The sequence below is a fragment of the Trichoderma camerunense genome, assembly GCF_050948025.1.
Source record: "Trichoderma camerunense strain CBS 138272 chromosome Unknown V8C40scaffold_13, whole genome shotgun sequence".
Lineage (NCBI taxonomy): Eukaryota > Fungi > Ascomycota > Sordariomycetes > Hypocreales > Hypocreaceae > Trichoderma > Trichoderma camerunense.
Genome location: NW_028145357.1, coordinates 645,524 through 666,507, shown reverse-complemented (window position 1 = coordinate 666,507; position 20,984 = coordinate 645,524). Strand labels below are relative to the sequence as shown.

At 45.7% G+C, this 20,984-nt stretch overlaps 8 protein-coding genes across 8 annotated transcripts; 4 read left to right on the top strand and 4 right to left on the bottom strand.

Annotated features, from left to right (window-relative positions):
• Window positions 1–178: 178 nt before the first annotated feature.
• Window positions 179–2,060, top strand: V8C40DRAFT_280759 (uncharacterized protein; the record flags this gene model as incomplete). The annotated part of the gene is made up of 7 exons (XM_083221452.1): window positions 179–499; window positions 575–666; window positions 730–979; window positions 1,035–1,163; window positions 1,219–1,255; window positions 1,316–1,434; window positions 1,491–2,060. Exons 1-7 carry the CDS (start codon window positions 326–328, stop codon window positions 2,058–2,060), a joined length of 1,371 nt encoding a protein of 456 aa, XP_083071271.1. The 5' UTR covers window positions 179–325.
• Window positions 2,061–2,089: 29 nt separating this feature from the next.
• Window positions 2,090–4,893, bottom strand: V8C40DRAFT_250365 (uncharacterized protein). The gene has a single exon (XM_083216957.1). It carries the CDS (start codon window positions 4,352–4,354, stop codon window positions 2,213–2,215), a length of 2,142 nt encoding a protein of 713 aa, XP_083071270.1. The 5' UTR covers window positions 4,355–4,893; the 3' UTR covers window positions 2,090–2,212.
• Window positions 4,894–5,439: 546 nt separating this feature from the next.
• Window positions 5,440–7,687, bottom strand: V8C40DRAFT_267809 (FAD binding domain-containing protein; the record flags this gene model as incomplete). The annotated part of the gene is made up of 4 exons (XM_083219894.1): window positions 5,440–6,128; window positions 6,187–6,423; window positions 6,489–6,529; window positions 6,594–7,687. 4 exons carry the CDS (start codon window positions 7,685–7,687, stop codon window positions 5,440–5,442), a joined length of 2,061 nt encoding a protein of 686 aa, XP_083071269.1.
• A 1,451-nt stretch (window positions 7,688–9,138) lies between these two features.
• Window positions 9,139–11,485, top strand: V8C40DRAFT_54083 (serine/threonine kinase 16). The gene is made up of 7 exons (XM_083223103.1): window positions 9,139–9,587; window positions 9,648–9,701; window positions 9,755–9,917; window positions 9,992–10,118; window positions 10,171–10,241; window positions 10,311–11,051; window positions 11,107–11,485. Exons 1-7 carry the CDS (start codon window positions 9,308–9,310, stop codon window positions 11,300–11,302), a joined length of 1,632 nt encoding a protein of 543 aa, XP_083071268.1. The 5' UTR covers window positions 9,139–9,307; the 3' UTR covers window positions 11,303–11,485.
• Window positions 11,486–11,628: 143 nt separating this feature from the next.
• Window positions 11,629–13,110, bottom strand: V8C40DRAFT_280757 (Metallo-dependent hydrolase; the record flags this gene model as incomplete). Its single annotated transcript, XM_083221451.1, has 1 exon — window positions 11,629–13,110. Exon 1 carries the CDS (start codon window positions 13,060–13,062, stop codon window positions 11,629–11,631), a length of 1,434 nt encoding a protein of 477 aa, XP_083071267.1. The 5' UTR covers window positions 13,063–13,110.
• A 298-nt stretch (window positions 13,111–13,408) lies between these two features.
• Window positions 13,409–16,163, top strand: V8C40DRAFT_280755 (putative acetyl-CoA synthetase; the record flags this gene model as incomplete). The annotated part of the gene is made up of 12 exons (XM_083221450.1): window positions 13,409–13,574; window positions 13,651–13,754; window positions 13,810–14,044; window positions 14,098–14,195; window positions 14,268–14,609; window positions 14,665–14,745; window positions 14,796–14,920; window positions 14,972–15,040; window positions 15,078–15,226; window positions 15,283–15,501; window positions 15,560–15,629; window positions 15,683–16,163. The coding sequence occupies exons 1-12, from the start codon at window positions 13,478–13,480 to the stop codon at window positions 16,161–16,163; spliced, it is 2,070 nt and encodes a 689-aa protein (XP_083071266.1). The 5' UTR covers window positions 13,409–13,477.
• Window positions 16,164–17,780: 1,617 nt separating this feature from the next.
• Window positions 17,781–18,761, top strand: V8C40DRAFT_267805 (uncharacterized protein; the record flags this gene model as incomplete). The annotated part of the gene is made up of 2 exons (XM_083219893.1): window positions 17,781–18,044; window positions 18,129–18,761. The coding sequence occupies 2 exons, from the start codon at window positions 17,781–17,783 to the stop codon at window positions 18,759–18,761; spliced, it is 897 nt and encodes a 298-aa protein (XP_083071265.1).
• A 387-nt stretch (window positions 18,762–19,148) lies between these two features.
• V8C40DRAFT_267804 (2,4,5-trihydroxytoluene oxygenase) lies at window positions 19,149–20,338 on the bottom strand (the record flags this gene model as incomplete). The annotated part of the gene is made up of 5 exons (XM_083219892.1): window positions 19,149–19,290; window positions 19,349–19,593; window positions 19,652–19,755; window positions 19,809–19,857; window positions 19,931–20,338. The coding sequence occupies 5 exons, from the start codon at window positions 20,336–20,338 to the stop codon at window positions 19,149–19,151; spliced, it is 948 nt and encodes a 315-aa protein (XP_083071264.1).
• Between the last annotated feature and the right edge of the window lie 646 nt (window positions 20,339–20,984).

Genomic DNA, 20,984 nt, shown 5'->3' with positions numbered 1-20,984 from the left:
TAGTGTTCTTGCGTCATGGTCGTGGAGTTGACGTGCTTTTTTATAGGCCTATCATATGTCTCAGTATGGGCATATCAGCCCGCATCCGGTTAAAGTCTTACATATCTTTCTGCCATTACACCCATAGTTCAGTATCAAATTCAATCTATCTGAACGCTTCTTCATCTCAAGATTAGAAATTCCCATTAATTAGCGTGATGGGCGCTCAGATTCGGCGAACTTTCAAGCGGATATAAAAGAATGTTACAGTTTGCATTTCGCTGACTGTGACGCCGCCAATCAGGAAACTTCATCATTCAAAAAAAGACAGGCACACTCTACAAGGATGGCTAGCGACTCAAAGCCACTTCGAGTCATAATCGCCGGTGCTGGCATCGCTGGCTTGGCAACTGCAATCTCACTTACACGGATCTCTGGTATACCTGATCTAGATATCCAACTGTATGAGCAGGCCCCGGAACTCCGGGAAATCGGAGCTAGCATTGCCCTCAGCCCCAATGTAAGATCTACAATTCAGATATTGCAGAATTTGATGAGACCTCTACGTTACCAGCTGCTAATAGTCGAATCGCAGGGCCTACGAACACTTGAAAAGTTGGGAGTAGATTCTGCTCTGACTGACGAAATTGGTTTCCGCGGCCCGAGTGGAATACCGCACTTCTATAGGTATAGTATCTCTTATCTAATTACACAACTTTTGTAAATTCCTCTAATCGTGTGATGAGTAAGGCATTGGAAAACGAATGAAGTGGTATCAGTCGATACCTTCGCCAATGTGCCTGATCGACGCCATCAGACGACACGATTCCACAGAGGACACATTCATGCGGCCCTGCAGGAGCACGTACCAAAGGAATGGATTCATCTGAATAAGAAGATATCTCACGCTGAAGCCAATGATGAGGGTGTTGTCCTTTTCTTCGAAGACGGCACCACTGCCCATGGAGACATTTTGATAGGAGCAGATGGAATTCGATCAGTAAGCTACTGATTTAATGCTATCTCGTCATTCTGCATGCTAATATTTCCTATAGAAAGTTAGAGCTGCATTCTATCCCGATTACAAACTGAGGTTCAGCGGGAAAGTATTCATGAGATCTACGTTTGACGCATCGCTGGTCGAGGGCAAGGTGCCTAATTTGCCAGCTGACGCTGCTCACTGGGTAGGTTATAACATTTTCCCATTATCGACGATGAACTCTGCTAATTATTCACCAGTGGGGAAATAAAGACACATTCTTTTCTTCAAGACTCGGTAATAATATTGGCGCAGCTCTTTCCGATTAATAGAATGCATGGCTGACTCTGTAACAAGGCAAGGGTTTATACACGGTCGTTGGTGCTTACGATGATGGACGTAGTGCCGAAGAATTAGAAAAGTCAATTACATGGGACCAGGCCGGCAATGTCCAATTCTTGAGAGAGAAATACAAGGTTCGAGCTTAATTAGAGCACGTCACCTGCATCATGGAAACTAACAGCTGCGATAGGATTGGCACCCCGTCATCAAAGCTCTTACGGAACTGACACCACATGCCCGTCTTTATCCCAACTACGCGGGCGATGCGCTACCCTCTTGGATCCCTAACTCACGAGTCACTCTAGTAGGTGATGCAGCTCACACTCATGGAGGTTCTTTCGCTGCAGGTGGTTCGTTGGCTCTCGACGATTCCCTCGCACTCGGCCTGGCTTTCAAGCAGGTCTTTTCATCCAGGACACCAAATGTTTCTTTCTCCCAAGAAAATATTCGCCGAGCATTCAGCTTATATGACCAAACAAGAAGACCTCACACGGCTCGCCTGCTAAGTATCGTCCATGGCTTGATAAGTCGCAAGGCGCCGACATATGAGACACCCGAGGAAGCAGATGAGGCGCTTCGAGCCAGAATGAGAAGCCGCCCAGATCTGCAGTGGCTCTCTGAACATGATGTAGAAAAGGCTTTTGAGCAAGTGGTTAGGAGCTCTGGGGAAAGTACTGCAAGCGCAGAAGAAGAGTCAAAGGCCTCGAGGTCAGACCCTGTACCAGATAATGCAATTGCATTGCGTGCCAGCAAGTTATAAACATCCGCACAATCAGAGACGTTAGACCAGTAGAATGTTTGGAAGTTTATTCCATAGATTCAAGAGCTAGCTACAAATCAACATAGCTATAATAGCATAGAATACAAAAAGTTGGTGTCGTGATGATACATTATCCTTTTCCTCTACCCCCATTAACCGTTATGATGGTCTCCTTCTAGACTTGCAAAGTCCAACATACTAACTCCAACGGTAGGAAATAGCGTCCCATTGTCATACGCATCAAACCAAAGTGTTCTTGGAGATAAGAAATTTCCGATGTCGCTGACCATGCTCTGATTTTGAAGTGACGGATCATCGCAGTCGTATCTGATTTCTCCCAAAGTTTCATTATCTGTGTGGCTATTAACCAAGGCGCTGGTTTCTGTTGCCGGTGGAGTCGGTTGGCTGAGCGCTACAGGTTCTGATTCCCAGACTCTGTGCCACTGAGTCACATCTCCAGAGTTCCCGTGGGCAGTCTTTGCGTCTTTCATTGTGACCTCTTCATCGAGGCGGCCAAATAGCCTTCCGATTAGATCGTTATTGTATACCATCCTCTTTTGCTGCTGCATTTCCAAAAAGGTATCGCAAGCACTGATCAATTTCTCTATGATCCCCAGATAACGCTTTGTCACTGGGTCATGGACACTGAACTTTTCCAGCACCTTACAAGCATCTCCCAATCGTTTCCTTCGTAATGGTACGGATCCTTCCAAATCACTGAAAAGAGCAACCCCAATGATCAGTGATGCTGCGAATGCTGAATTCACAACAAACGGCAGCCTCTTCGGCGTCAACTTATTGGTTAATAGCGGCTGAAAGAGATCAATGGTTCGAACGGCTGAGTCGACACATGCCTGAGCAAGAATATTGCGTGAGGGAGACAAAGCTGATGTGGTTTGACTTGGGCTGGAAGACGAATCCCCCTCTCCTGGAGGCGATGAAGAAGAAATATAATCGATTAAAAAGGGTCGAGATAACAGCATGATAGTCCAGTAATATGCCTCTTTCAAATGGATTAGCCCGAGATTTGGTCCAGTCCCAGCTTCTGTTTGTATTTCGTCGCGAGGAGGAATGTTGTCGACTCTGGGGCCTCCGCCGAATCTGGTTGCCCAGCCACGATGAAGTTCGCTGATTTTCTTCAGGCATTCCGTTGTGATCATTCTCTTTGCATAGACTTCGGTTAATATGTTCTCAAAAATGTATGACAAGTCATTCATAGCTGAATAGTGTTCCTCCGATGCAGTATCGCGAGTCTCCAGGGTGGCCGGCGGTCTGCCAAGTGATGCACTCATGAATAAATCCAGAGTTCTGATGCCTTTCCATAGACGCTCTCTTGTCATGTACTCGGTTGAATCGTACAATGCAGAAACATCTTCTCTGTGAAGTCCCAGCGCATAGGCTCCACGTACAGCTATACCCAAGTACATAAAGGCGGCGTTCCTGCGTGATTGGGCTAGAAGATACATGGCAATAAGAACGTGGCATTGAGTAGTGGCAATGCTTGGATCATCCATTAGAGTTGCCAATGTCACATATCTTCCATAGTTGAAATGTCGCTCGGCTCTCTCGTCGTAGTCGTCGGGACACGCCTGGGCGCCAATGGCCAGTATCAACGAATATGTGGCACTGATCGCATCGACGGGCTCTTGAGGTAGACGTAGCCACTCAAGGATATCATCACATATTTTGGTATCGTCAAAAAGCTGGAGAATGGAGTGTGTGGCTTGCCGGTACCAGTACACAAACGATTTTGCCTCGTCCTCAGTCGGTCTAGGTGGTGGCTCCGTCCCATGATGGAGGATCGAATTATGACCTTTGCTTGGACATGCCTCAACCATGTAGTGCCGCATCGGATCATCAACGAAGATACAATCTCCTACACGATCGCGAACAATGCGACGGATATTCTGGAGAAAGCTGTGGTTGGCAGAGTCGCCGATGAACATGAAGGTGCCTCTATCATCTTTAATCAACCTTGAAAGATGAGGAAACCGCAGCGCCATCTCATGCTGAAATCCGTGCGATTGCTCATTGTTATGGTCTGGCAGCGCACTGCTTCGAGTTTCGATAGTTGTACACCGTGGATCCGATAGCTCAGACAGTGGACTTGGCAGCGCTGAGGCCATGAAAGGAGATTGTCGACGAATACAAAGACTGCACTCGGAGACCACTCCTCTCTCTACACACCGTCGGCATGGTTGTCGTCCATCGCAGCGCTCTTTGCGCCGCTTGCAGTTTGTGCATGCTCTGGCACATCGTCGCCGGTCACTATCTTTGACCTTTTTCGTAGGCATACTGTCGCGCGTATATGAGGGACCTGTCGGGTATGGACTGGTATGAAGCCGACAATGGGTGATAAGCGACGGCCAATTGCCGACGCCAAATCGAACTGCAGTAAGAAGGGGTCGGAAAGAAACCCGGTTCGGATCGTAATTCAAGATTACTGCCTCCCTTTGACGGGATTGTTATCTTTTAGATGATGAAGATTCCAAAGACAAGATTCGTTCTTGCGTAATGATTCATTTGATTGTCAAATCCCTCGCTTGGCGACGCCCGGCCACTCAACAGAAACATGAGAAATGGGACATGCAAACCGGCGGTCGCTCCAGCTGGGATACCGCGCGGGAATTGGATCCCACGCAGCAATTATTGCCCAGTTTGCCCAGCTACTCCGTGCTGTAGCCACCGAAGGCTTACGCTAAGCTGACTACCATGTTATTGCCACCGACTTAGGAGTACGCCAAAAGGCCACAAGCACATACAACCAAGAGTCAGGGATGGTCCGAGCATCGGATGCCGGGCGTACGCCATCCAACCCTTAGCCGATATCACGATCCGGTTAGCCCTAGCTCAATGGGATGAATGGTGAAGAAACGCGGGAGACGCGGGGCGGCCACTGCGGGGGAAATAACGCGGGGGAGCCTCACGGCAATCCAGCACGGGTATCCAATTTGAGGCTAAAGAACAAGCCTGTTTGAGCTAGCAATGGAGAATCTGGCTAGAAACAGAAAGCTCACGGACCGGCCGATATCAAGGCGGTCTTTTGAGAGGCAAAGAGGGTCTTCGACGGTTGGACGGCTACGACGGCTACGAAAGACGGTTCTCTGTTTCATGGCAGTGGATTTCTTGAGCCTTGGGTATCTGCCATACATTTTACAATTATTTATATCCATAGACATATACACAACACAGCACAAACGCCAATAGAGAACAGTCGAGTTTGGCTTATAATTCTGATTGTAGCGCTATGCGTTGCTGGACTATATGCCTCCTGCTGCGAGTGTAGTTTAATGAATCAAGGAAGAGACTAATTGTGATGAGTGAATACATGTAGCATTGTGCTATATACTGCTATAAAACACTAAGTCGTCGGATGTTTTCAGACTTTGGTACCATTCGTCTGTGCCTCAACCAGCGCGTGCTGTTGCTTCATAAACCCTGCAAAAAAGCTGTTGACTGCAGCTGGTTTCTCCATCAACCCAACGTAAGAAACATACTGGTCTGGTCGAACAATAACAATGCATCCATCCTGAGGAATACCCAGGGCCCCATAAATATCTCCAAAGCCTTCATGGTAAGAAACCTCATCCACAAATATTTTATTATAGTCCCAACCATCAACTTCGTCATAAGGGCGGAATACCTCTGGGAAGTCGAGGACGTTGACGCTCTGACGTGGAGCTTTGTGGATGAGAAGAACCTCGAATACTTCATCGTATCTTGCTCCCTTGGGAGTATAGAGGTTCAAGAAAGAATCGGGTGCACTGAAAACTTCCGAGAGCTTCCAAAGCTTGTCCCGCTGCCGATCATCATTAGTGTTTCCGGCAAAAACTATTACTCGCCAGCGTCCGTTGCTAGGAAGCACTTCATGAAGATGCCAGGGCCGGGCATCTGCTTGACTAAGAACTTTATGGCTCGGAATACGCATGCCGACTGTTATGCCGCTGCAGAGAGATTGGTCAGAGATGACCCGATGCTTTGCATTCGCGACGGACACGTCGGTACCGTCACCCTGCTCTGCACTACTACCTTCTTTTGCCACAATTGCGCTTGCACCGTAGTTCACAGCTACAATAGATAAGAAGTCAGCACGTATAATAGTAACATGGCGAGAGAGGCGTCCTACCAATACCACTGGCAAACATATTGCCCTTCTCGAATGCTGCCTTAAACTCCTCCATGCTGATACCCTCTGCATCCATGACATCTTTGGCGGGCCGACCGGAAAAAAGCCTGGAGAACTTGTGATCAAAGGCGATGAGATCTTGCGCGATGCGACGTCTTTCAGATTGGTATGTCTTCAGAATTGATTGGTGGGCGTGACCTTTGACAACGCTTGCAATCTTCCAACCGAGATTGAAACCTAATGAGCGTTAGCATTTTGTTATCGTGTCGGTGACTCCAATCCCCTGTTTCTGGATCACATACTGTCTTGCATACTGACATTCATCCCCTGTCCTGCCTTGGGGCTGTGAGAGAGTTAGCCATCCGTTTGGCTTTCTTTTATCTGTCATATTGGTTGTATGACCTTACCTATGAGTGTGAACTGCATCACCAGCCAAAAAGACGCGCTCGTGTACAGAGAAAGAAGTTCCAACCCGCTGACCTATCTGGTATGCGGTCCACCAGTCAAGTTTGCGGTAGGTAATCTTATAAGGCGCCAAAATCCTTTGTGCAGACTCCAGAATCATCTGAGGATTGATCTTAGATCGATCAGCCCTACCCGAGTTGTCTCCATTCTTTTGTGTCGTGGTTAGCTGGATGTAAAGTCGGACCAGCTTATTTTCCCTCGGAATGACCATGATACTTCCGCAGTCGGCAGAGTGAATCGCGCATCTCATTCGGATATCCGGAAAGTCCGTGATTGGTACAATATCCAAAACTCCCCAGATATAGTCGGTCGAATCGCCTTCCAATTTGAGGCCAATCTGGTTGCGCGTCCATGAGTGTGCGCCATCAGCACCGATCATGTATTTTGCATGAATCACCTCCTCGCTGTTTGCCTTTGCATGAATCTTTGCAGCATCAAGCAAATCCTGGGTGTCGTCCTTGGCAAGGTTGCTGCGAAAAAGTCCGTCTTGTACACTCTGACCGTTGGCAGATGTTGAAGATTGCTTCGGAGTGGCCTCTTCCTCCGTAAGATGCCTCAGAGTTACAGTGATTGGATAAGCGGCATCATCCTCTACCGCAGATTCGTCGATCTTGAGACTTGACGGCATCACTCCTCTCTCCACCCGAATGTCACTCGCCTCTGCGATTGAATCGAGGAAAAATCTCTCGATCCGACCCTGGTGCAAGACAACTTGCTGGAAACGGCTGATGCCAGGGATCGTGTCTGGAATGCGATCACTGCGTCTGATGATTCCATTCTCGTCTGGGTTCCAAAGACAGATTTCAAGCATATGGTTTGCTTCGCGCCATGCCCTATGCCCAAACCCCAGTGAATCAAGGATTTCAAGAGTACGACACTGGAGACCATCTGCTTGTCCGTTGAAGATTTTGGTTCCTCTTTTGTCGACTATGCGCGCGTTGATGCCGCACTTGGCCATCCATGTCGCCATCATGAGGCCCGCTGGCCCTGCTCCAACAATGAGAACATCCACGTTGCTTTCCGGAATAACGCTCATTGTGTTTACGTTGAGCTGGAAAATTGAAAGTTTATTGTGTTGATGATAACTTATTTGTGGAAGAGGTAAATCGAGACTATTAATAAAGGTTGATCGGCGTCAGAATCCTTCTCTTGTGTCACCCTCCAATATCATCGTCGTTTATTCGCCCGACCCGAAAGCCAAGAGCCGTCGCAATCCTTCTCGTGCGCAGTTACGTACTTAGCCTTTCATTTCCTTTGATTCTGTCACAAACTATCACAAACTATATTCCAACTTGGCAATTTGGATACCCGAGCTTCACTATGAACCGATATAGTTCGTCCTTTGGTATTAAATGTTTCGGATCCTGGCTCATAGTCATCGGATGCTATTCCGGTGGCCCGGCTCTGCCCCGCATTCTTACCCCGCATCCGATGAGCGAGATAATCTGATGCCGAAGTTTTGTTCATCTGAGTTTTGATGTCTAGACGGTGAATGAGCCTCAAACTTTATCGAATAGGCAATCCAAGAGAGTTGTTTACACATCCAAAGAATAAGAAAGGGCGAAACTAAATGCTTGTCAATAGGGCTAGGGAATCATTTCCCGCTTAGTAAATGCCCCGTTGCCGGATCACTGCACAGGTAAGAGGCTGAGAGACCGTTATCGTCAGGCTACAGAGAGACATTGGTCATAAACTGCTGTCTTCAATTGAAACTAGTGTTTTCGGTTATTATATAGATCGATTATCCATTATATACGTGATGTTTTGAGTATAACGAACCGAGGTGACTTGAACTACCGCAGAGCTCAAGTTTCTGCACCAGGAAATTACATGTAGTCACTGACTGGGTACCTATCCTGTTACCAACATTTGACAAAGCTCTTCCTTAACCAACGTTGGGTCGTTTATTGGTCGATTCATTTACCATCCACTCTGCTTTCCAACTTAAGTAAAAGCAAAGACGTGGCGCCCCGGACTTTGATAGTAAGGCAAGGAGATTGTCCTTATTTAGTGGCGGCAGAAATTCCGGCAGATGCCCACTTACAATGCGGGGATATTGGTTGACAACAATATTTGTCACCCGAACCAGCATAAACATGTGGGCTCAATCAAGCAGAGAAAGCAGAAACGCCCGGCGCTAGTAATTACAAAACCTGGGGGCGGATCAATAACAGGCTTGAAGTGACGCGTAACCGATGGTGTATGAGACTATCTGCGGAGCAAGGATGGTATTCTGTATGAAGCTTAGAGATGATGCCTTTTCCCGATTAACGAGGTAGGACTTTCGGAGAAGCAGGTGGGAGATGGCTTCCTGTGTGAGATAGCCATGCCGCTATGCCGCTATCCAGGGGGGGATGCAACCCCCTACCAGTATCCGAGATGTTTGATTGGGTAACGGTGCTTGCAAATCTACGAAGTTGATAATCACAATTTACTACTCTAGCTATGCACAATCTTAGCTTCAAATGTACTTACTTCCATTGGCTAGTTCACTATGGGGCTATCGGCTTTCTGGAAAAAGATGTGCGTTGTTCTCGGTCTTCGTCATAGCTATATAAAGAAAGGACTCCATCCCTTGTAATTTTCTTTGATTCGACGCCAAGCTGTGCTTTTCATTGTTGGTCTTGTATCTTGATCATAACTCGAGGTCGCCATCATGAACCAGGTTTCGCAACAGCGCACTCTCCAAGATATCGAGAATGAGCTCGATATCACGATCCTCCCTGGGACAGAGGTGATGGTAGATGTCGGGTCACATCACTTTATCAAGTCCGGAAATGGTGGCGGAGAGGCGCGTGTCCTTGTTCCTCAGCCATCCGACGATCCCCTTGATCCTTTGAACTGGACTTACACCTGGAAGCTCATCACAATCATTTGCGCCAGCTTTGTCTCTATAAGTCAAAATCTTGGCCCTCTAGCAAATGCACCTTTATTTGGTATGACCCTCAGAGAATTGGTATCACAGAGTCTCCAGAAGCTGATGCTCTTTGAAACAGGCCTATACATGGAAGAATGGAACGTTAGTCTAGCAGACGCCGTTCAAACGACAGGTAGGCATCAATGAAAGCTATTTTAGCATACGCGGTGCTAACTATTAGTCTAGCTGTGGCGATCCTTGTTCTCGGTTTCAGCAATTTGATATGGATTCCGATCTCCACATGTTTTGGTCGAAGACCAGCCCTTATTTTCAGTACTTTGATCTGCACAGTGTCCTCGATCTGGAGAGTTCGATCAACAAGCTACAAGTCCTTTCTCGGAGCATCTGCGTAAGAAAATCCTTTCCATATGCACATATCAACTTGATGATATGATAGACTCAAAACTAATCAACTCTACCAAGTCTGAATGGTTTCGGTGCCGGTCCTTGCGAGAGTTTGATGCCACAAATAATTGCCGACATTATTTTCCTTCACGATCGCGGTAAATACCAGACATTATACTTTGCTATCTACTTTGGATCTCTCTCTGTAGGTTACCAAGACAGTCCACAACCATGCATCTACTAATGTGGTTCCTCAGATCGGCCCCATCGTTGCTGGCAGCATGGCAGAACGATTCGGATGGCGGAGCTTCTGGTGGCTAAATACAGGGTAAAGAGCTGTTCTAATTGCAATCCATGGATACAAGATATTTGAAGACACTGACACTGAAGTTGACAGGTTGCTCATCTTTACTCTATTTCTCAACATTGCGTTACTTCCAGAGACACGTTTTGCGCGGAAAACAGAAAATAAGACAGTATCAGAGCCTGCTACACTTGTTGACGAACCTGAAATTAAAGGCAGTTCCGTTGTCGATCACTCAGAGGATGCCTCTGGTCAGGAACCTCAAGACAAATGGCTATCGCGTGGACATCCATCTCTGAAGCAATTCAACCTATGGGGACCTTACCAGGGAAGTATTTTGCAAGAGCTGTGGCTTCCATGGTATCTCCATGCCTTTCCAATTGTCGAATTCGCCGCCTTTGCTGTCTCCTTCTCAGCATCCGGCTTTTTGGTGGCCAACTTGACCCAGCAGCAGTTTTTTGGAGCGCCACCTTACAACTTTTCGACCCAATCAGTGGGCTTCACCAACTTTGCCATATTCACGGGCAGCATGATTGGGCTACTGACATCAGGCCCATTGTCAGACTGGGTTGCGAATTACTTCACCAAGCGCAACAGGGGTATCAGAGAGCCGGAAATGCGATTGATCGCAATGCTGCCTTACACTTTGATCATGATCATCGGGCTTGTTGTGGTTGGTGTTGGTTATAGTCGGCTATGGTCGTGGAAAGTCATTGTCATCATCGGCTACACTTGCCTCGGAATGCAAGTGACAAGTTTGCCGAGTATCGCGTCCACTTACGCTATTGACAGCTACAAACCAGCCACGGGCGCTATTTTCGTTACGATTACCATGTGAGTAACATTAACCAACTCATACTGATGTGTTCATAACTAACTTTCAACAAAGTAACAAGAATCTGTGGGGCTATGGTTTTGGGAAATTCATCACACCTTGGACAGAGCAGATTGGGTACCTCGCACCACTCATGACACTCATGACCTTGATCACATTCTTCTGCAGCTTCGGTATTCTATTTTGGTTTTGTGGTAAATACTTCAGGGGGTTGACGAAGAATTCGTTCCTACACAAACTAGATAGCTAAAGCCTAGGTTTGTAGCAGATTGGTAGTTTCATCGGTACTTAATGTCTTCAGCTTGTTTCGCTGCATATCGTGACATTTGTCAAGAAGAACACTGATCTAAGTAGGAGATACATCTTTTAGTATCTACTACCATCATTAATTTCTACTTCTATAGCTATATTTTTCCAGTATCTACTACTAGGGCAATATTCGTCTAGTATTGCTACCATAGCTATATCCCAGTATGTGATAACATCACTATCGTAAAATTCAGAACATGAAATACCAAATAGTAAAATGGGAGACTTAAATAGGCATTCCATTAAACTATCGGGTTATGGTAATACCTAATCTTCCAAGACCTCGCCCATATGCCAAAGCTTTGTAAGCTCACTTTTAGTTACATCCCAGTCCACATCAGACCAACGTGCTTCCAGTACCTGTCGATTTTGTTTCAACTTCCCAACAAGTTTATCCCAGTCCACCCTAAGCAATCTTCCATCACCCTTTACAATTTCCCCATTGATCATCACAGTGCTCACATCAGATGGGTGGCAATGCATGACCATGGCGGGGCCATAATTGACCGACGAGACCATAGAAGGAGAATCTGTCCGAATCAGCACAATATCTGCCAGTTTGCCAACTTCCAGGCTTCCAATCTCCGATTCTCGGTGAATTGCTTGTGCACCTCCTAAAGTGGCCATGTATAGGACTTCATCCACTCGAGCTTTGACATGATTTGGTAGTTTGTTCCTGGCATGGTATGTCGCGTTTTCCCGCGCCCTTTGGTTCTGTAGGGCTATTCTCATGCAGACAAACATGTCCCCGCCACAAATTGCCGGGGAATCTATGCCGAGGCCTATACGGCAACCTGATCGAAGGAATTCGAAAGCAGACGGAACACCATGGCCCATCGCCAGCTCGGATTCCGGCGTAGATATAATTCCAATGCTATTGCGCCTCACGAAATCAATCCTGCTTTGATCAGGTTCGCAGGTATGGGACAAGGTCATGGGCGGTAAAGGCAGGGCATTCTTTCTCAGGAATTCAAGCGATGGAAGATTAAATCGATCGACATCGTGGCATGTGACATGAATGCCGTTATCCTTTGCATATTGAAGGACTTCACGCGACTCGTCCAATGGTCGATGGTTCATAGTATCGAAACCTAGACCAAGCATCACTCGTCCATCATTCTTGGGCCCGCCCAGCGGAGTTTGTCGGGATAGAGACTTGAAGAGCTCTATCTGCTCAGGATGTTTCACATCCATATCCGGCAGGACCATTGGGTTTAACGACTGAGGGTTGGCGAAGGGTGCAACGCAGTATATACTTCGAATACCGGATTCCACTGTCGCATCGATGCACTTTGTTGCATAATCTCTCGACATGATAACGTGTGAATGGTCCATGACTGTAGTGACGCCACACCATATGGCTTCTGACGCGCCAGATAGTTGCGCAAGATACATATCATCGGCATCAAGAAATGTCATACGGCCTTGCAAAAGGTGGGCACAATAGTCGAGAAAGATGTGATCCCCGACCGTAGTCCTGAGCTGAGACTGGAATACATGTCGGTGGCCATCAATGAAGCCGGGAGACACAATATGGTCCGTCGCATCAATGATCTCGAGAGTTGGATCCTTAAAGTCTAGATCCGGTCCAATTTTGGAGATGATATTGTCCTCAACAAGGATATCGAGCTTTGGAAATGATGTCCTCTTTTCCTCATTAAAGAGGAGGACATTGCCACCCTTGATAAGATATTTCGGCATGATCCAATAACGCAGGCGGTAAATACGAAGAGAAGAAAACCTGTGGCGAATTCTGGTACAGAGTGAAAAAATTCCGAAGCACTCCAGCTCCAGCTCAATATATATAACAGTTTTAAAAACGTATTTACTATGTCATGGTACATTCTCGGTCAATTATCGCTCTGGTTGATGATGCCAATGATCCGGGGGTGGCTTGAAAGGCGCCCGCCATTTTCGGGTTATTTTCGCCACAACGATGCTACGGAATATTAGTTGGGGTAGCACTCGGGTATTATCCCATTGGTGCCTGACTTTCCAATATATGGTCTCATGTTTGAAGTTTGTCGTATTTCCTTAAGCAAAATATTCGATTATATTCGAACAAGAGCGGTGCTCAGTTGTCACTTACGTTCGTTTCTGGTCCATTTGCACCGATATGGCTTCTTCTCCGGTCTATGTGCCCCCAAGGGGATTACACACTTATATGGACGATTTTCGAGAATACATTTCGAGAAAACATCTTCTCGATATTTGTGAGTACTATTAGCCAGATATATGGTTGGCCAGGTATTGCTCGCTAGCAGAATAATAACAGCCTCCCATCGACAGCTTCTTACAACGAGTTCCATCAATTCTCTGTTGAAAGAGCGAATGACTTTTGGTTATCCTTATGTCAGTACTTGCAAGTTAAAGCGTCTGTGCATCCCGTAACGGTAATGCGACTTACTATCCTTTTTGGGAGGCAAATTGTAATTCGAGGTTGCTTAGGCAGTAGATGAGAAGCTTCGTATAGACCATTTTCCGCAATTCTACCAAGAGGCACGACTCAACTATGCAGAAAATATCTTGGCGAACAAATCCAATGGAGTTGCTATCAAATACATGGACGAGTCAACTATACAGACGCCTCGCTCCGTCACCTGGAGGGAGCTCAACGAAATGGTGCGACAGGTAGTAGATGCTATGCAGTCAACTGGGCTGTGTGTGGGAGATACTGTAGTTGGTAAGTTTTGGTTCTGATCAACTTAATGTTATAGCTGACGTTTATAATTACAGTGATCGGAGGTAACTCGATCAAGTCTCTGACTTTACTTTTAGCAGCTGCATCACTAGGAGCACTGTTCTGCTCATTCAATACTGATCTTGGAGAAAAGGTATATCTCTGAGTGCTTCAAAAAGACTAAGTGGCAAGGCTTTAATACCGAAATTGGCTAATGGCTTTGAAGGCGCTGAAAGATCGACTCGGCCAGCTGTATCCTAGATTGGTGTTCGTACAGACGGAATATTCGTATAACGGCAAACCTCACAGCATTGCGCAACGAATTTCCAAGCTTTTCTCGGCCATCGAAAAGTCCAATCTAGCAGAAATGATATGCTATGAAGATACTTTTAATAATCCAACACTGAACCCCGATGCTGGCCTAACTATGGTCAATTGGCTCGACTTCATTAAGCGAGGAATAGGACGGCCGTTGGTGTTTAAGCAAGTCCCATTCAATCATCCCCTGGTGGTTATGTTTTCATCGGGAACGACAGGCAGCCCGAAAGGAATTGTCCATTCACACGGAGTATGGATATAATGACGATTGATTCTCTGGGGAAATATGTAACTGATCTCAATAGGGCCTTGTGATAAACGGGTTGAAGGAAAATCGCCTCCATAACAACTTCAGTACTCGAGACACTTATTTTCACTATACAAATGTTTGTGAAAATCCTTGAATCTCAATTGAATTGAAGCTAAGTTGCTCTAGATTGGATGGACATTGTGGAACATTTCTTTAGGAGCATTGTTCTGCGGCAGCACGCTCGTCTTATATGACGGCTCTCCATTCTATCCGAGCCCTTCAAGATTTCTTCAGTCAATATTCGCTATGGGGTTAGTGTCAAATTCTCTATTACAAAACTGTTAGTAGCTCACTCGTTTCAGAGTTACAGCATTCGGCGCAGGCCCACGATATTTTGAAGAGCTGCGGAATGCCGCGATTGATTCTGGTATGTTCTAATTGACACTTTACGAAGCCTCAGACGCTAAGGGTTGCTATAGATCCATTCACTGGTAAATTGGACTTGATAGTATCCACTGGAGCTATTCTGACGACATCCCTTTCACTTTGGATCGCTAAATTCTTTGGACCTGTCTGTCAGGTGTCCATGTCTGGAGGGACAGAGCTCTGCGGATCTTGTAAGATATCAGTATCGCAGATTAGTACCTGCGCGTTCGCTAACTAAGGTCCCTAGTTGTACATGGAACTAAAGCTTTACCAACCTGGCCGGGTCAGATTACCGTCAAGGCTCTTGGACTTGATATTGATGTGTTTTCACCAGATGGTCACGCACTAGAAGCAGGGCAGATGGGAGAACTGGTCTGTAAAAAGCCTTTTCCTAACATGCCTGTCTCTTTCCTACATGATGCAGATAAAAAGAGATACTTCAATGCCTATTTCTCCCAAATACCCGGTATGTTTTACATCTGTATCTTCACCATCAGGCCGTAGCTATGTATTAATTCAGTCAGGTGTTTGGACACATGGGGACCTCATCAAGATCGACCCCCTCACAAATGGCTTGATTATTCTTGGTAGAAGGTAAGCGTCTCTTATCCTAATTTTCAAATTCTCGACCTAATCCTTGATTCAAGTGACGGGGTTCTCAACCCAAATGGTGTTCGTTTCGGGTCGTCTGAGATCTACGCAGTCCTTGAACAACATTTCTCAGCTTCTGTGAAGGACTCCCTATGTGTTGGCCAGCAGAGACAAGAAAGAGATCTCCACGAGAGAGTCATTTTATTCGTGAAGTTCTCCTCATCTCAAGGGGAACAATCTCGTTCCCAGCTGAAGGACAGAATTCGCCAAAAGATTGCTGAAGACCTCAGTCGCCGCCACATGCCACACTTCATTTTTGAAGTCAATTCCATTCCATACAATGCCAATGGGAAGAAAATGGAGACTCAAGTTAAAAGCATCCTCAACCGGGGAAAAGATGCACTGTTATCGATGAAGGTCTCCGATGCAGAGAAGGCATCGCTCGAATCTTTTGTGAAGTTCTTCGATATTGAGAGCCTGTCGTCAAAGTCAGAAAAGAGTACAAACAACAGCAAGTCATCAGTGGCAAAACTGTAAACTCGATTTGCTTACTTCGACTATCTGCGAAAGGTTGGATAAAAAATGTGACCAAAAGTGGTTTGCTTCTTCCTTGATGAAGAGTCCACTTCATCCATCTACTAAAGGGAGTAACTATCCAAGATCCCAATTTGGCCATTCGACATCCCATTGATTGCGTGGAATTCGAGCATGGAGCAGGATGGGAAGGGGAGCCCGCTATTTACTTACCTAGGTAGACAGGTTGTAGATAACATAGACAACCGGATTCTTGAGTATTTGCTACTGTTAATTATTTTTGCTACTATTGCTACTTCCCTCCCGCATCTTCTACTGTAATTGTATCCCAATCACATATGTTATTATAACTGACTTTTGGTTTCAGACACGAGATGCTAAAAAGCCAACCTATGGTGCTGAACAACAACTCCTTTATAAAAGCTCTCCCACCTGATGTCTGGGTACCTGATGTCTGGGTACGTTACAATCGGGTTTTCAACTAATAATATCTATGAAAGTATCACAACTTCCTTGAACGTGAATTATTCTTGGTATACTAACTATGAACTTAGCCATATATGAAAACTCTCTGCTCAAAAGGTGTACTGGTCTTTTCTTTAGGCTTTCCCATGGGCTTGCCAAAGACCAATTGCGCTATCAGTTGCCAATTTGAATCAATTTTCCATTTTGCCGCAATATATTCATCGACTAAGGGGTTGTAATGCTGAAGGGCTACTCCGAGACCCTGCGCACAAAGTGCCGCCCAGACTATGACGATGAGGTTAGGACGACGCCCAACGAGTGATCTTTGGCGCAATAAACTAACCAACATACTGATGAATCGCATTTGTTTGTTCGGACCAGCTATCAAAATATGTTTGATACCTATTATACTGTGGATTCTCTCTCAAATGAGATATAGCTGAACGATCTTCAAAGAATAGTATCTAGTAGCAAAGATCAGTTGGCAATGTTGTGCCAAGAGGCGAAGGAATAACTTACTGTTCCGTTGGCTTGCTTGAACCCATTAAGCTTTTCTACCGTATCCGGTGCCAGAGATCTCTCTTTAGTATGCTCCTCCAGACATTCCTTTACCAGTTCCCATAATTTCTCATTTTCCTCGTCTAATAGCAATACTATTCGAGTGGTTTGAGCGTTGAAAAAAGAAGGGGATACTAGCAATGTCTCTCGCAATATTTTAATAACCACTTGTTTGTCGAGTTCTTGGTCTTTTGCCAAATAATGTGTAGTTCGTCGCTTAAGGAGCAATTTGAAAAGGTCAGAGGAATCCATCATAAATCTATGAAGATGTTTCGTATCTCTTGTCATTACAAAGCATCCACCCCTCAAGTCGACCAGGGCTTTATACTTACAAATTAATTGACGCTCATATGGTAATCTTTCTAGCAACGAGAAGAAGTAAAGAACATAGAGAAGATCTACCGAAGTCTGTTTTACCATCCGACCGAAATCTCCCCGAAAACGGGTAGAATACAGTACGTACACACTTATCTAGGATGACTCTCTGCTTTTAAGCTTCAGATAGCACTATATGATCGAGCTACTCCAGTCTCTTTGGTGCTTATCCCCAACCGAATAAGCTTTTGAATATCGAAAACCCACTCACAGATAACGAAGATGTTGGTCCTCATCGTTGGAATCACCGGCAATATCGGCCTCAAGCTTTTCAGTGCTCTCATGCAGCGAGGACACAGGGTTCGTGGAGCCGCTAGATCGATAGCAACGCTTCCAGATAATGTTCGAGGAAATTTAGAAGGCTTGTTTGAAACTAAGTCCTGGTATGATGCTGAAACCCTCCGAAAGGCAATGAAGGGTGTGGATGCTGTGGTGTGTGCCTACAGCCCTATCCCAGCTCTGGCATTGGAAGCCGAGCTTCTTTTGGTTCGGATTATGGAGAAAGAGGGTATTAAGTAAAATCTCTCACAGTTCATCTTGAGTATCCAATAGCTGACATAGAAAATGCAGCGGTTCATCCCGTCCATCTGGAATCTCGACTGGTCCCAGCTGCAATGGGGCGACGTGCCATATTACGATTTGTTCCTCGCGCTACAGAGACAACTCGCCTTGTCGTCCACTGTCGACGTGCTGTACATATTCACAGGAATCTTGGCAGAAGTGTTTTTCTCCGTTCCTGGACATGGTGGATTTGCACCTTCAAACCATGGAGTATGGGATCCGGAGTCATCTCCCAAGAGAGCAGAGGTGTGGGGATCTGGCGAAGAGAAGTGGCAGATTACCACCGAACAAGACTGTGCAGACTTCACTGCAGAGCTCATTGTAGACTTGACAAAGAAAGGGGGCTCGTATCGTGTCTGCAGCTTTGAGCACAGCATTCGAGAAATTGCCGGCATCTATGAGGACATTCGAGGAGCTCCCGTGCAGCTCGATAACATGGGAAGTATCGAAGACCTAAGAGTAACGGCTAACACGGCAGAGCGTGAGATTGGCCTCAAGCGCTTTTGGGATTGGATGGGGTATTTCTATCAATTGTATCAGCTAAACGGCACGTGCCATATGAAACAGTTGGATAGCAAGCAGTATTCCTCGCTACGTCTAACATCACTGGAAGAGTTTTTGAAGGACAACATGTATATTTAGTATACAAGTTCCATCCGCGTGGTGTCGAGATACCTCGTCCTTAGATAGCTCGCAATACCAATCATAGTTCCAGCTGAGGCTGTTTTCATTCCATCTTTATATGAGCCTCGCTTGTATGCCAATCCTTATCTCGGAAATGTGACAGTCACTCGTCAGTTTGCATCATAAATAATACTATATTAAGTTATTCATAAAGTACAGATCATGTGAGCTCAGACATGTAAAAGTCTGAATTACACAGTCAGCCGCTTCAATGGGGCTTTCCTAATTCCCTGCAATGCTCTTCAAATGTGTATCACTGTTCATTTGGAATGGTTTTGGAGTGTATGAACTATGGTTTTTGACAGTAAAATATCTTAAAAGACAAAATACTAGAGTATTTCGTGCTCAGGTGAGAAAATCTAGCGGTACATCTGGACCCCATACAGAAAGGCCGTCTTTGCCAAGCTTACTCTTTGCCACAGGAGTATCAGAGTTCACTAAATCACCATCTATATAGTGTTCCATGATGAACTTGGCGGAGTCATACCTACATCTTTTAGTAAGCCACTGTCTCTTAGCCATTAATGAAAAATAAGCGAACCCACCAGTAGTCAAAGATTTGGCTTCCGAGGACGTGTCTACCAACACCCCAACATATCTCATGTCCTTGTTCTGTGAGCCAATCGTGACCCAGTGCTTGTGTATCAAAGTCATGAACCTCAAAGGAAGAATGGTGAACATGCGGCTTGGGTCCTTCATAAAAGAAGAAGCTGTGGTGGTCAACCATTTCCTTACCGCGATCGAGGTGAAGGAAGGTCGCAACATCTCTTCCTGTCTCATCGTGTACAAGCTATAAACAAGTCAGTAATAAGTCAGATTAAGAAATGACGAGATTATGATAGAATTACATCACTTGGCACGAAGTTAAAATTCTCGGTGAAAAACTTGAAGGTCTCCTCGAAATTTGTAGTGCAGATGCCAAAATGGCCGAGCTTGTGGACAATGGCTGGACCTAGGTATAATCTCAATCAATGGGCCTTGGAAGTCAAAAATACTGAAACATACCTTTTTCAAACCTTTGAAACGTTCCGGCATCTCGATTCTTGGTTATTGGCTATGCATTCCAATTACTGTCAATTGATATCGCCTCAATGGAGCTGTAGAGTCATTTCCCATCCTTCACATACATAGTTGAATGGTCGCGTTCCGCGATCTTCTTTATTAGCATCGTATGAGGTGTGACTCTGCCCATGGATGAAATGAAATGGAATTTTATTAGTAGGATCTTGCAAAGAAACGATCTTTCCACCTCCTGGGGCATCAAGGTCTCGAATTTTAGACTCAGAGCAGAGGCTAGCGGCGAGCTCCAAATCTTCGACCGAATCTACCGCAAACGCAGCTCCGGCGAATTCATCTTCATCAGCCTTTTCGGCGCAAAAGACAAATGGCTCGGTGCCATATCCCCTGTAGTAAATACGGTCTTGTCTGCGATCAACTTGAATCAACCCAAAATCCAACAAAAAGCTGTGGGCTTTGTCAAGGTCCCGATATCTGTAATAGACGTGGGCAATTCTAGTAATGCTGACTTTAGGCATGTTTAACGAGCTGTGAAGTACAGTTCAAGGATCAATAATGTTCAATTTTTTGAGACAAATCCCAGCTTCTTTTAGATAGTCTTATACATAGCCATCAAGTATACTCCCACTCACCTTCATCTACATCCCGCCCATCTTCTCAGCCTAGAGTTGTCTCCTGGTAGACAACAATAACTTCGGTCTATTCGATGGCCTCGGTCGAATTTCGGTGCGTTTCTAGGCTTTGTCTATAGAAAGCAAAAAAGACAGCTGAGCCAATCGCGTTTAGCAAATATCCGAGCCGGCCTCGGCGCGTGATGGCACAGTGGATAAAGAGGCGCTAGACATAACGAAGCTTAGCAAAGTATGGGGTCTCCACGATTCAATGCCGGCTGTGGAGAGTGATCTCAGCAAAGAGTATCGCGAATGCACGAGATGATGTTTTCCATCACACACACACACCTCTTTCTTATCCGATTTTTTGCATCCTCAAACAACTACGTGTCCTGAAAAGCTTGAGCATTGTTGCTATCATTCGAGATGGCATCAGGGAAAGATACTACAGTCGAGCCGCTTTACCCGGAAGGTCGGAGAAAACAATATCAGAGCACAGGTATCTCACCATGGGCCTGCTACCAGTGCAAAAGGTAAGGCTATATCTCTCTCC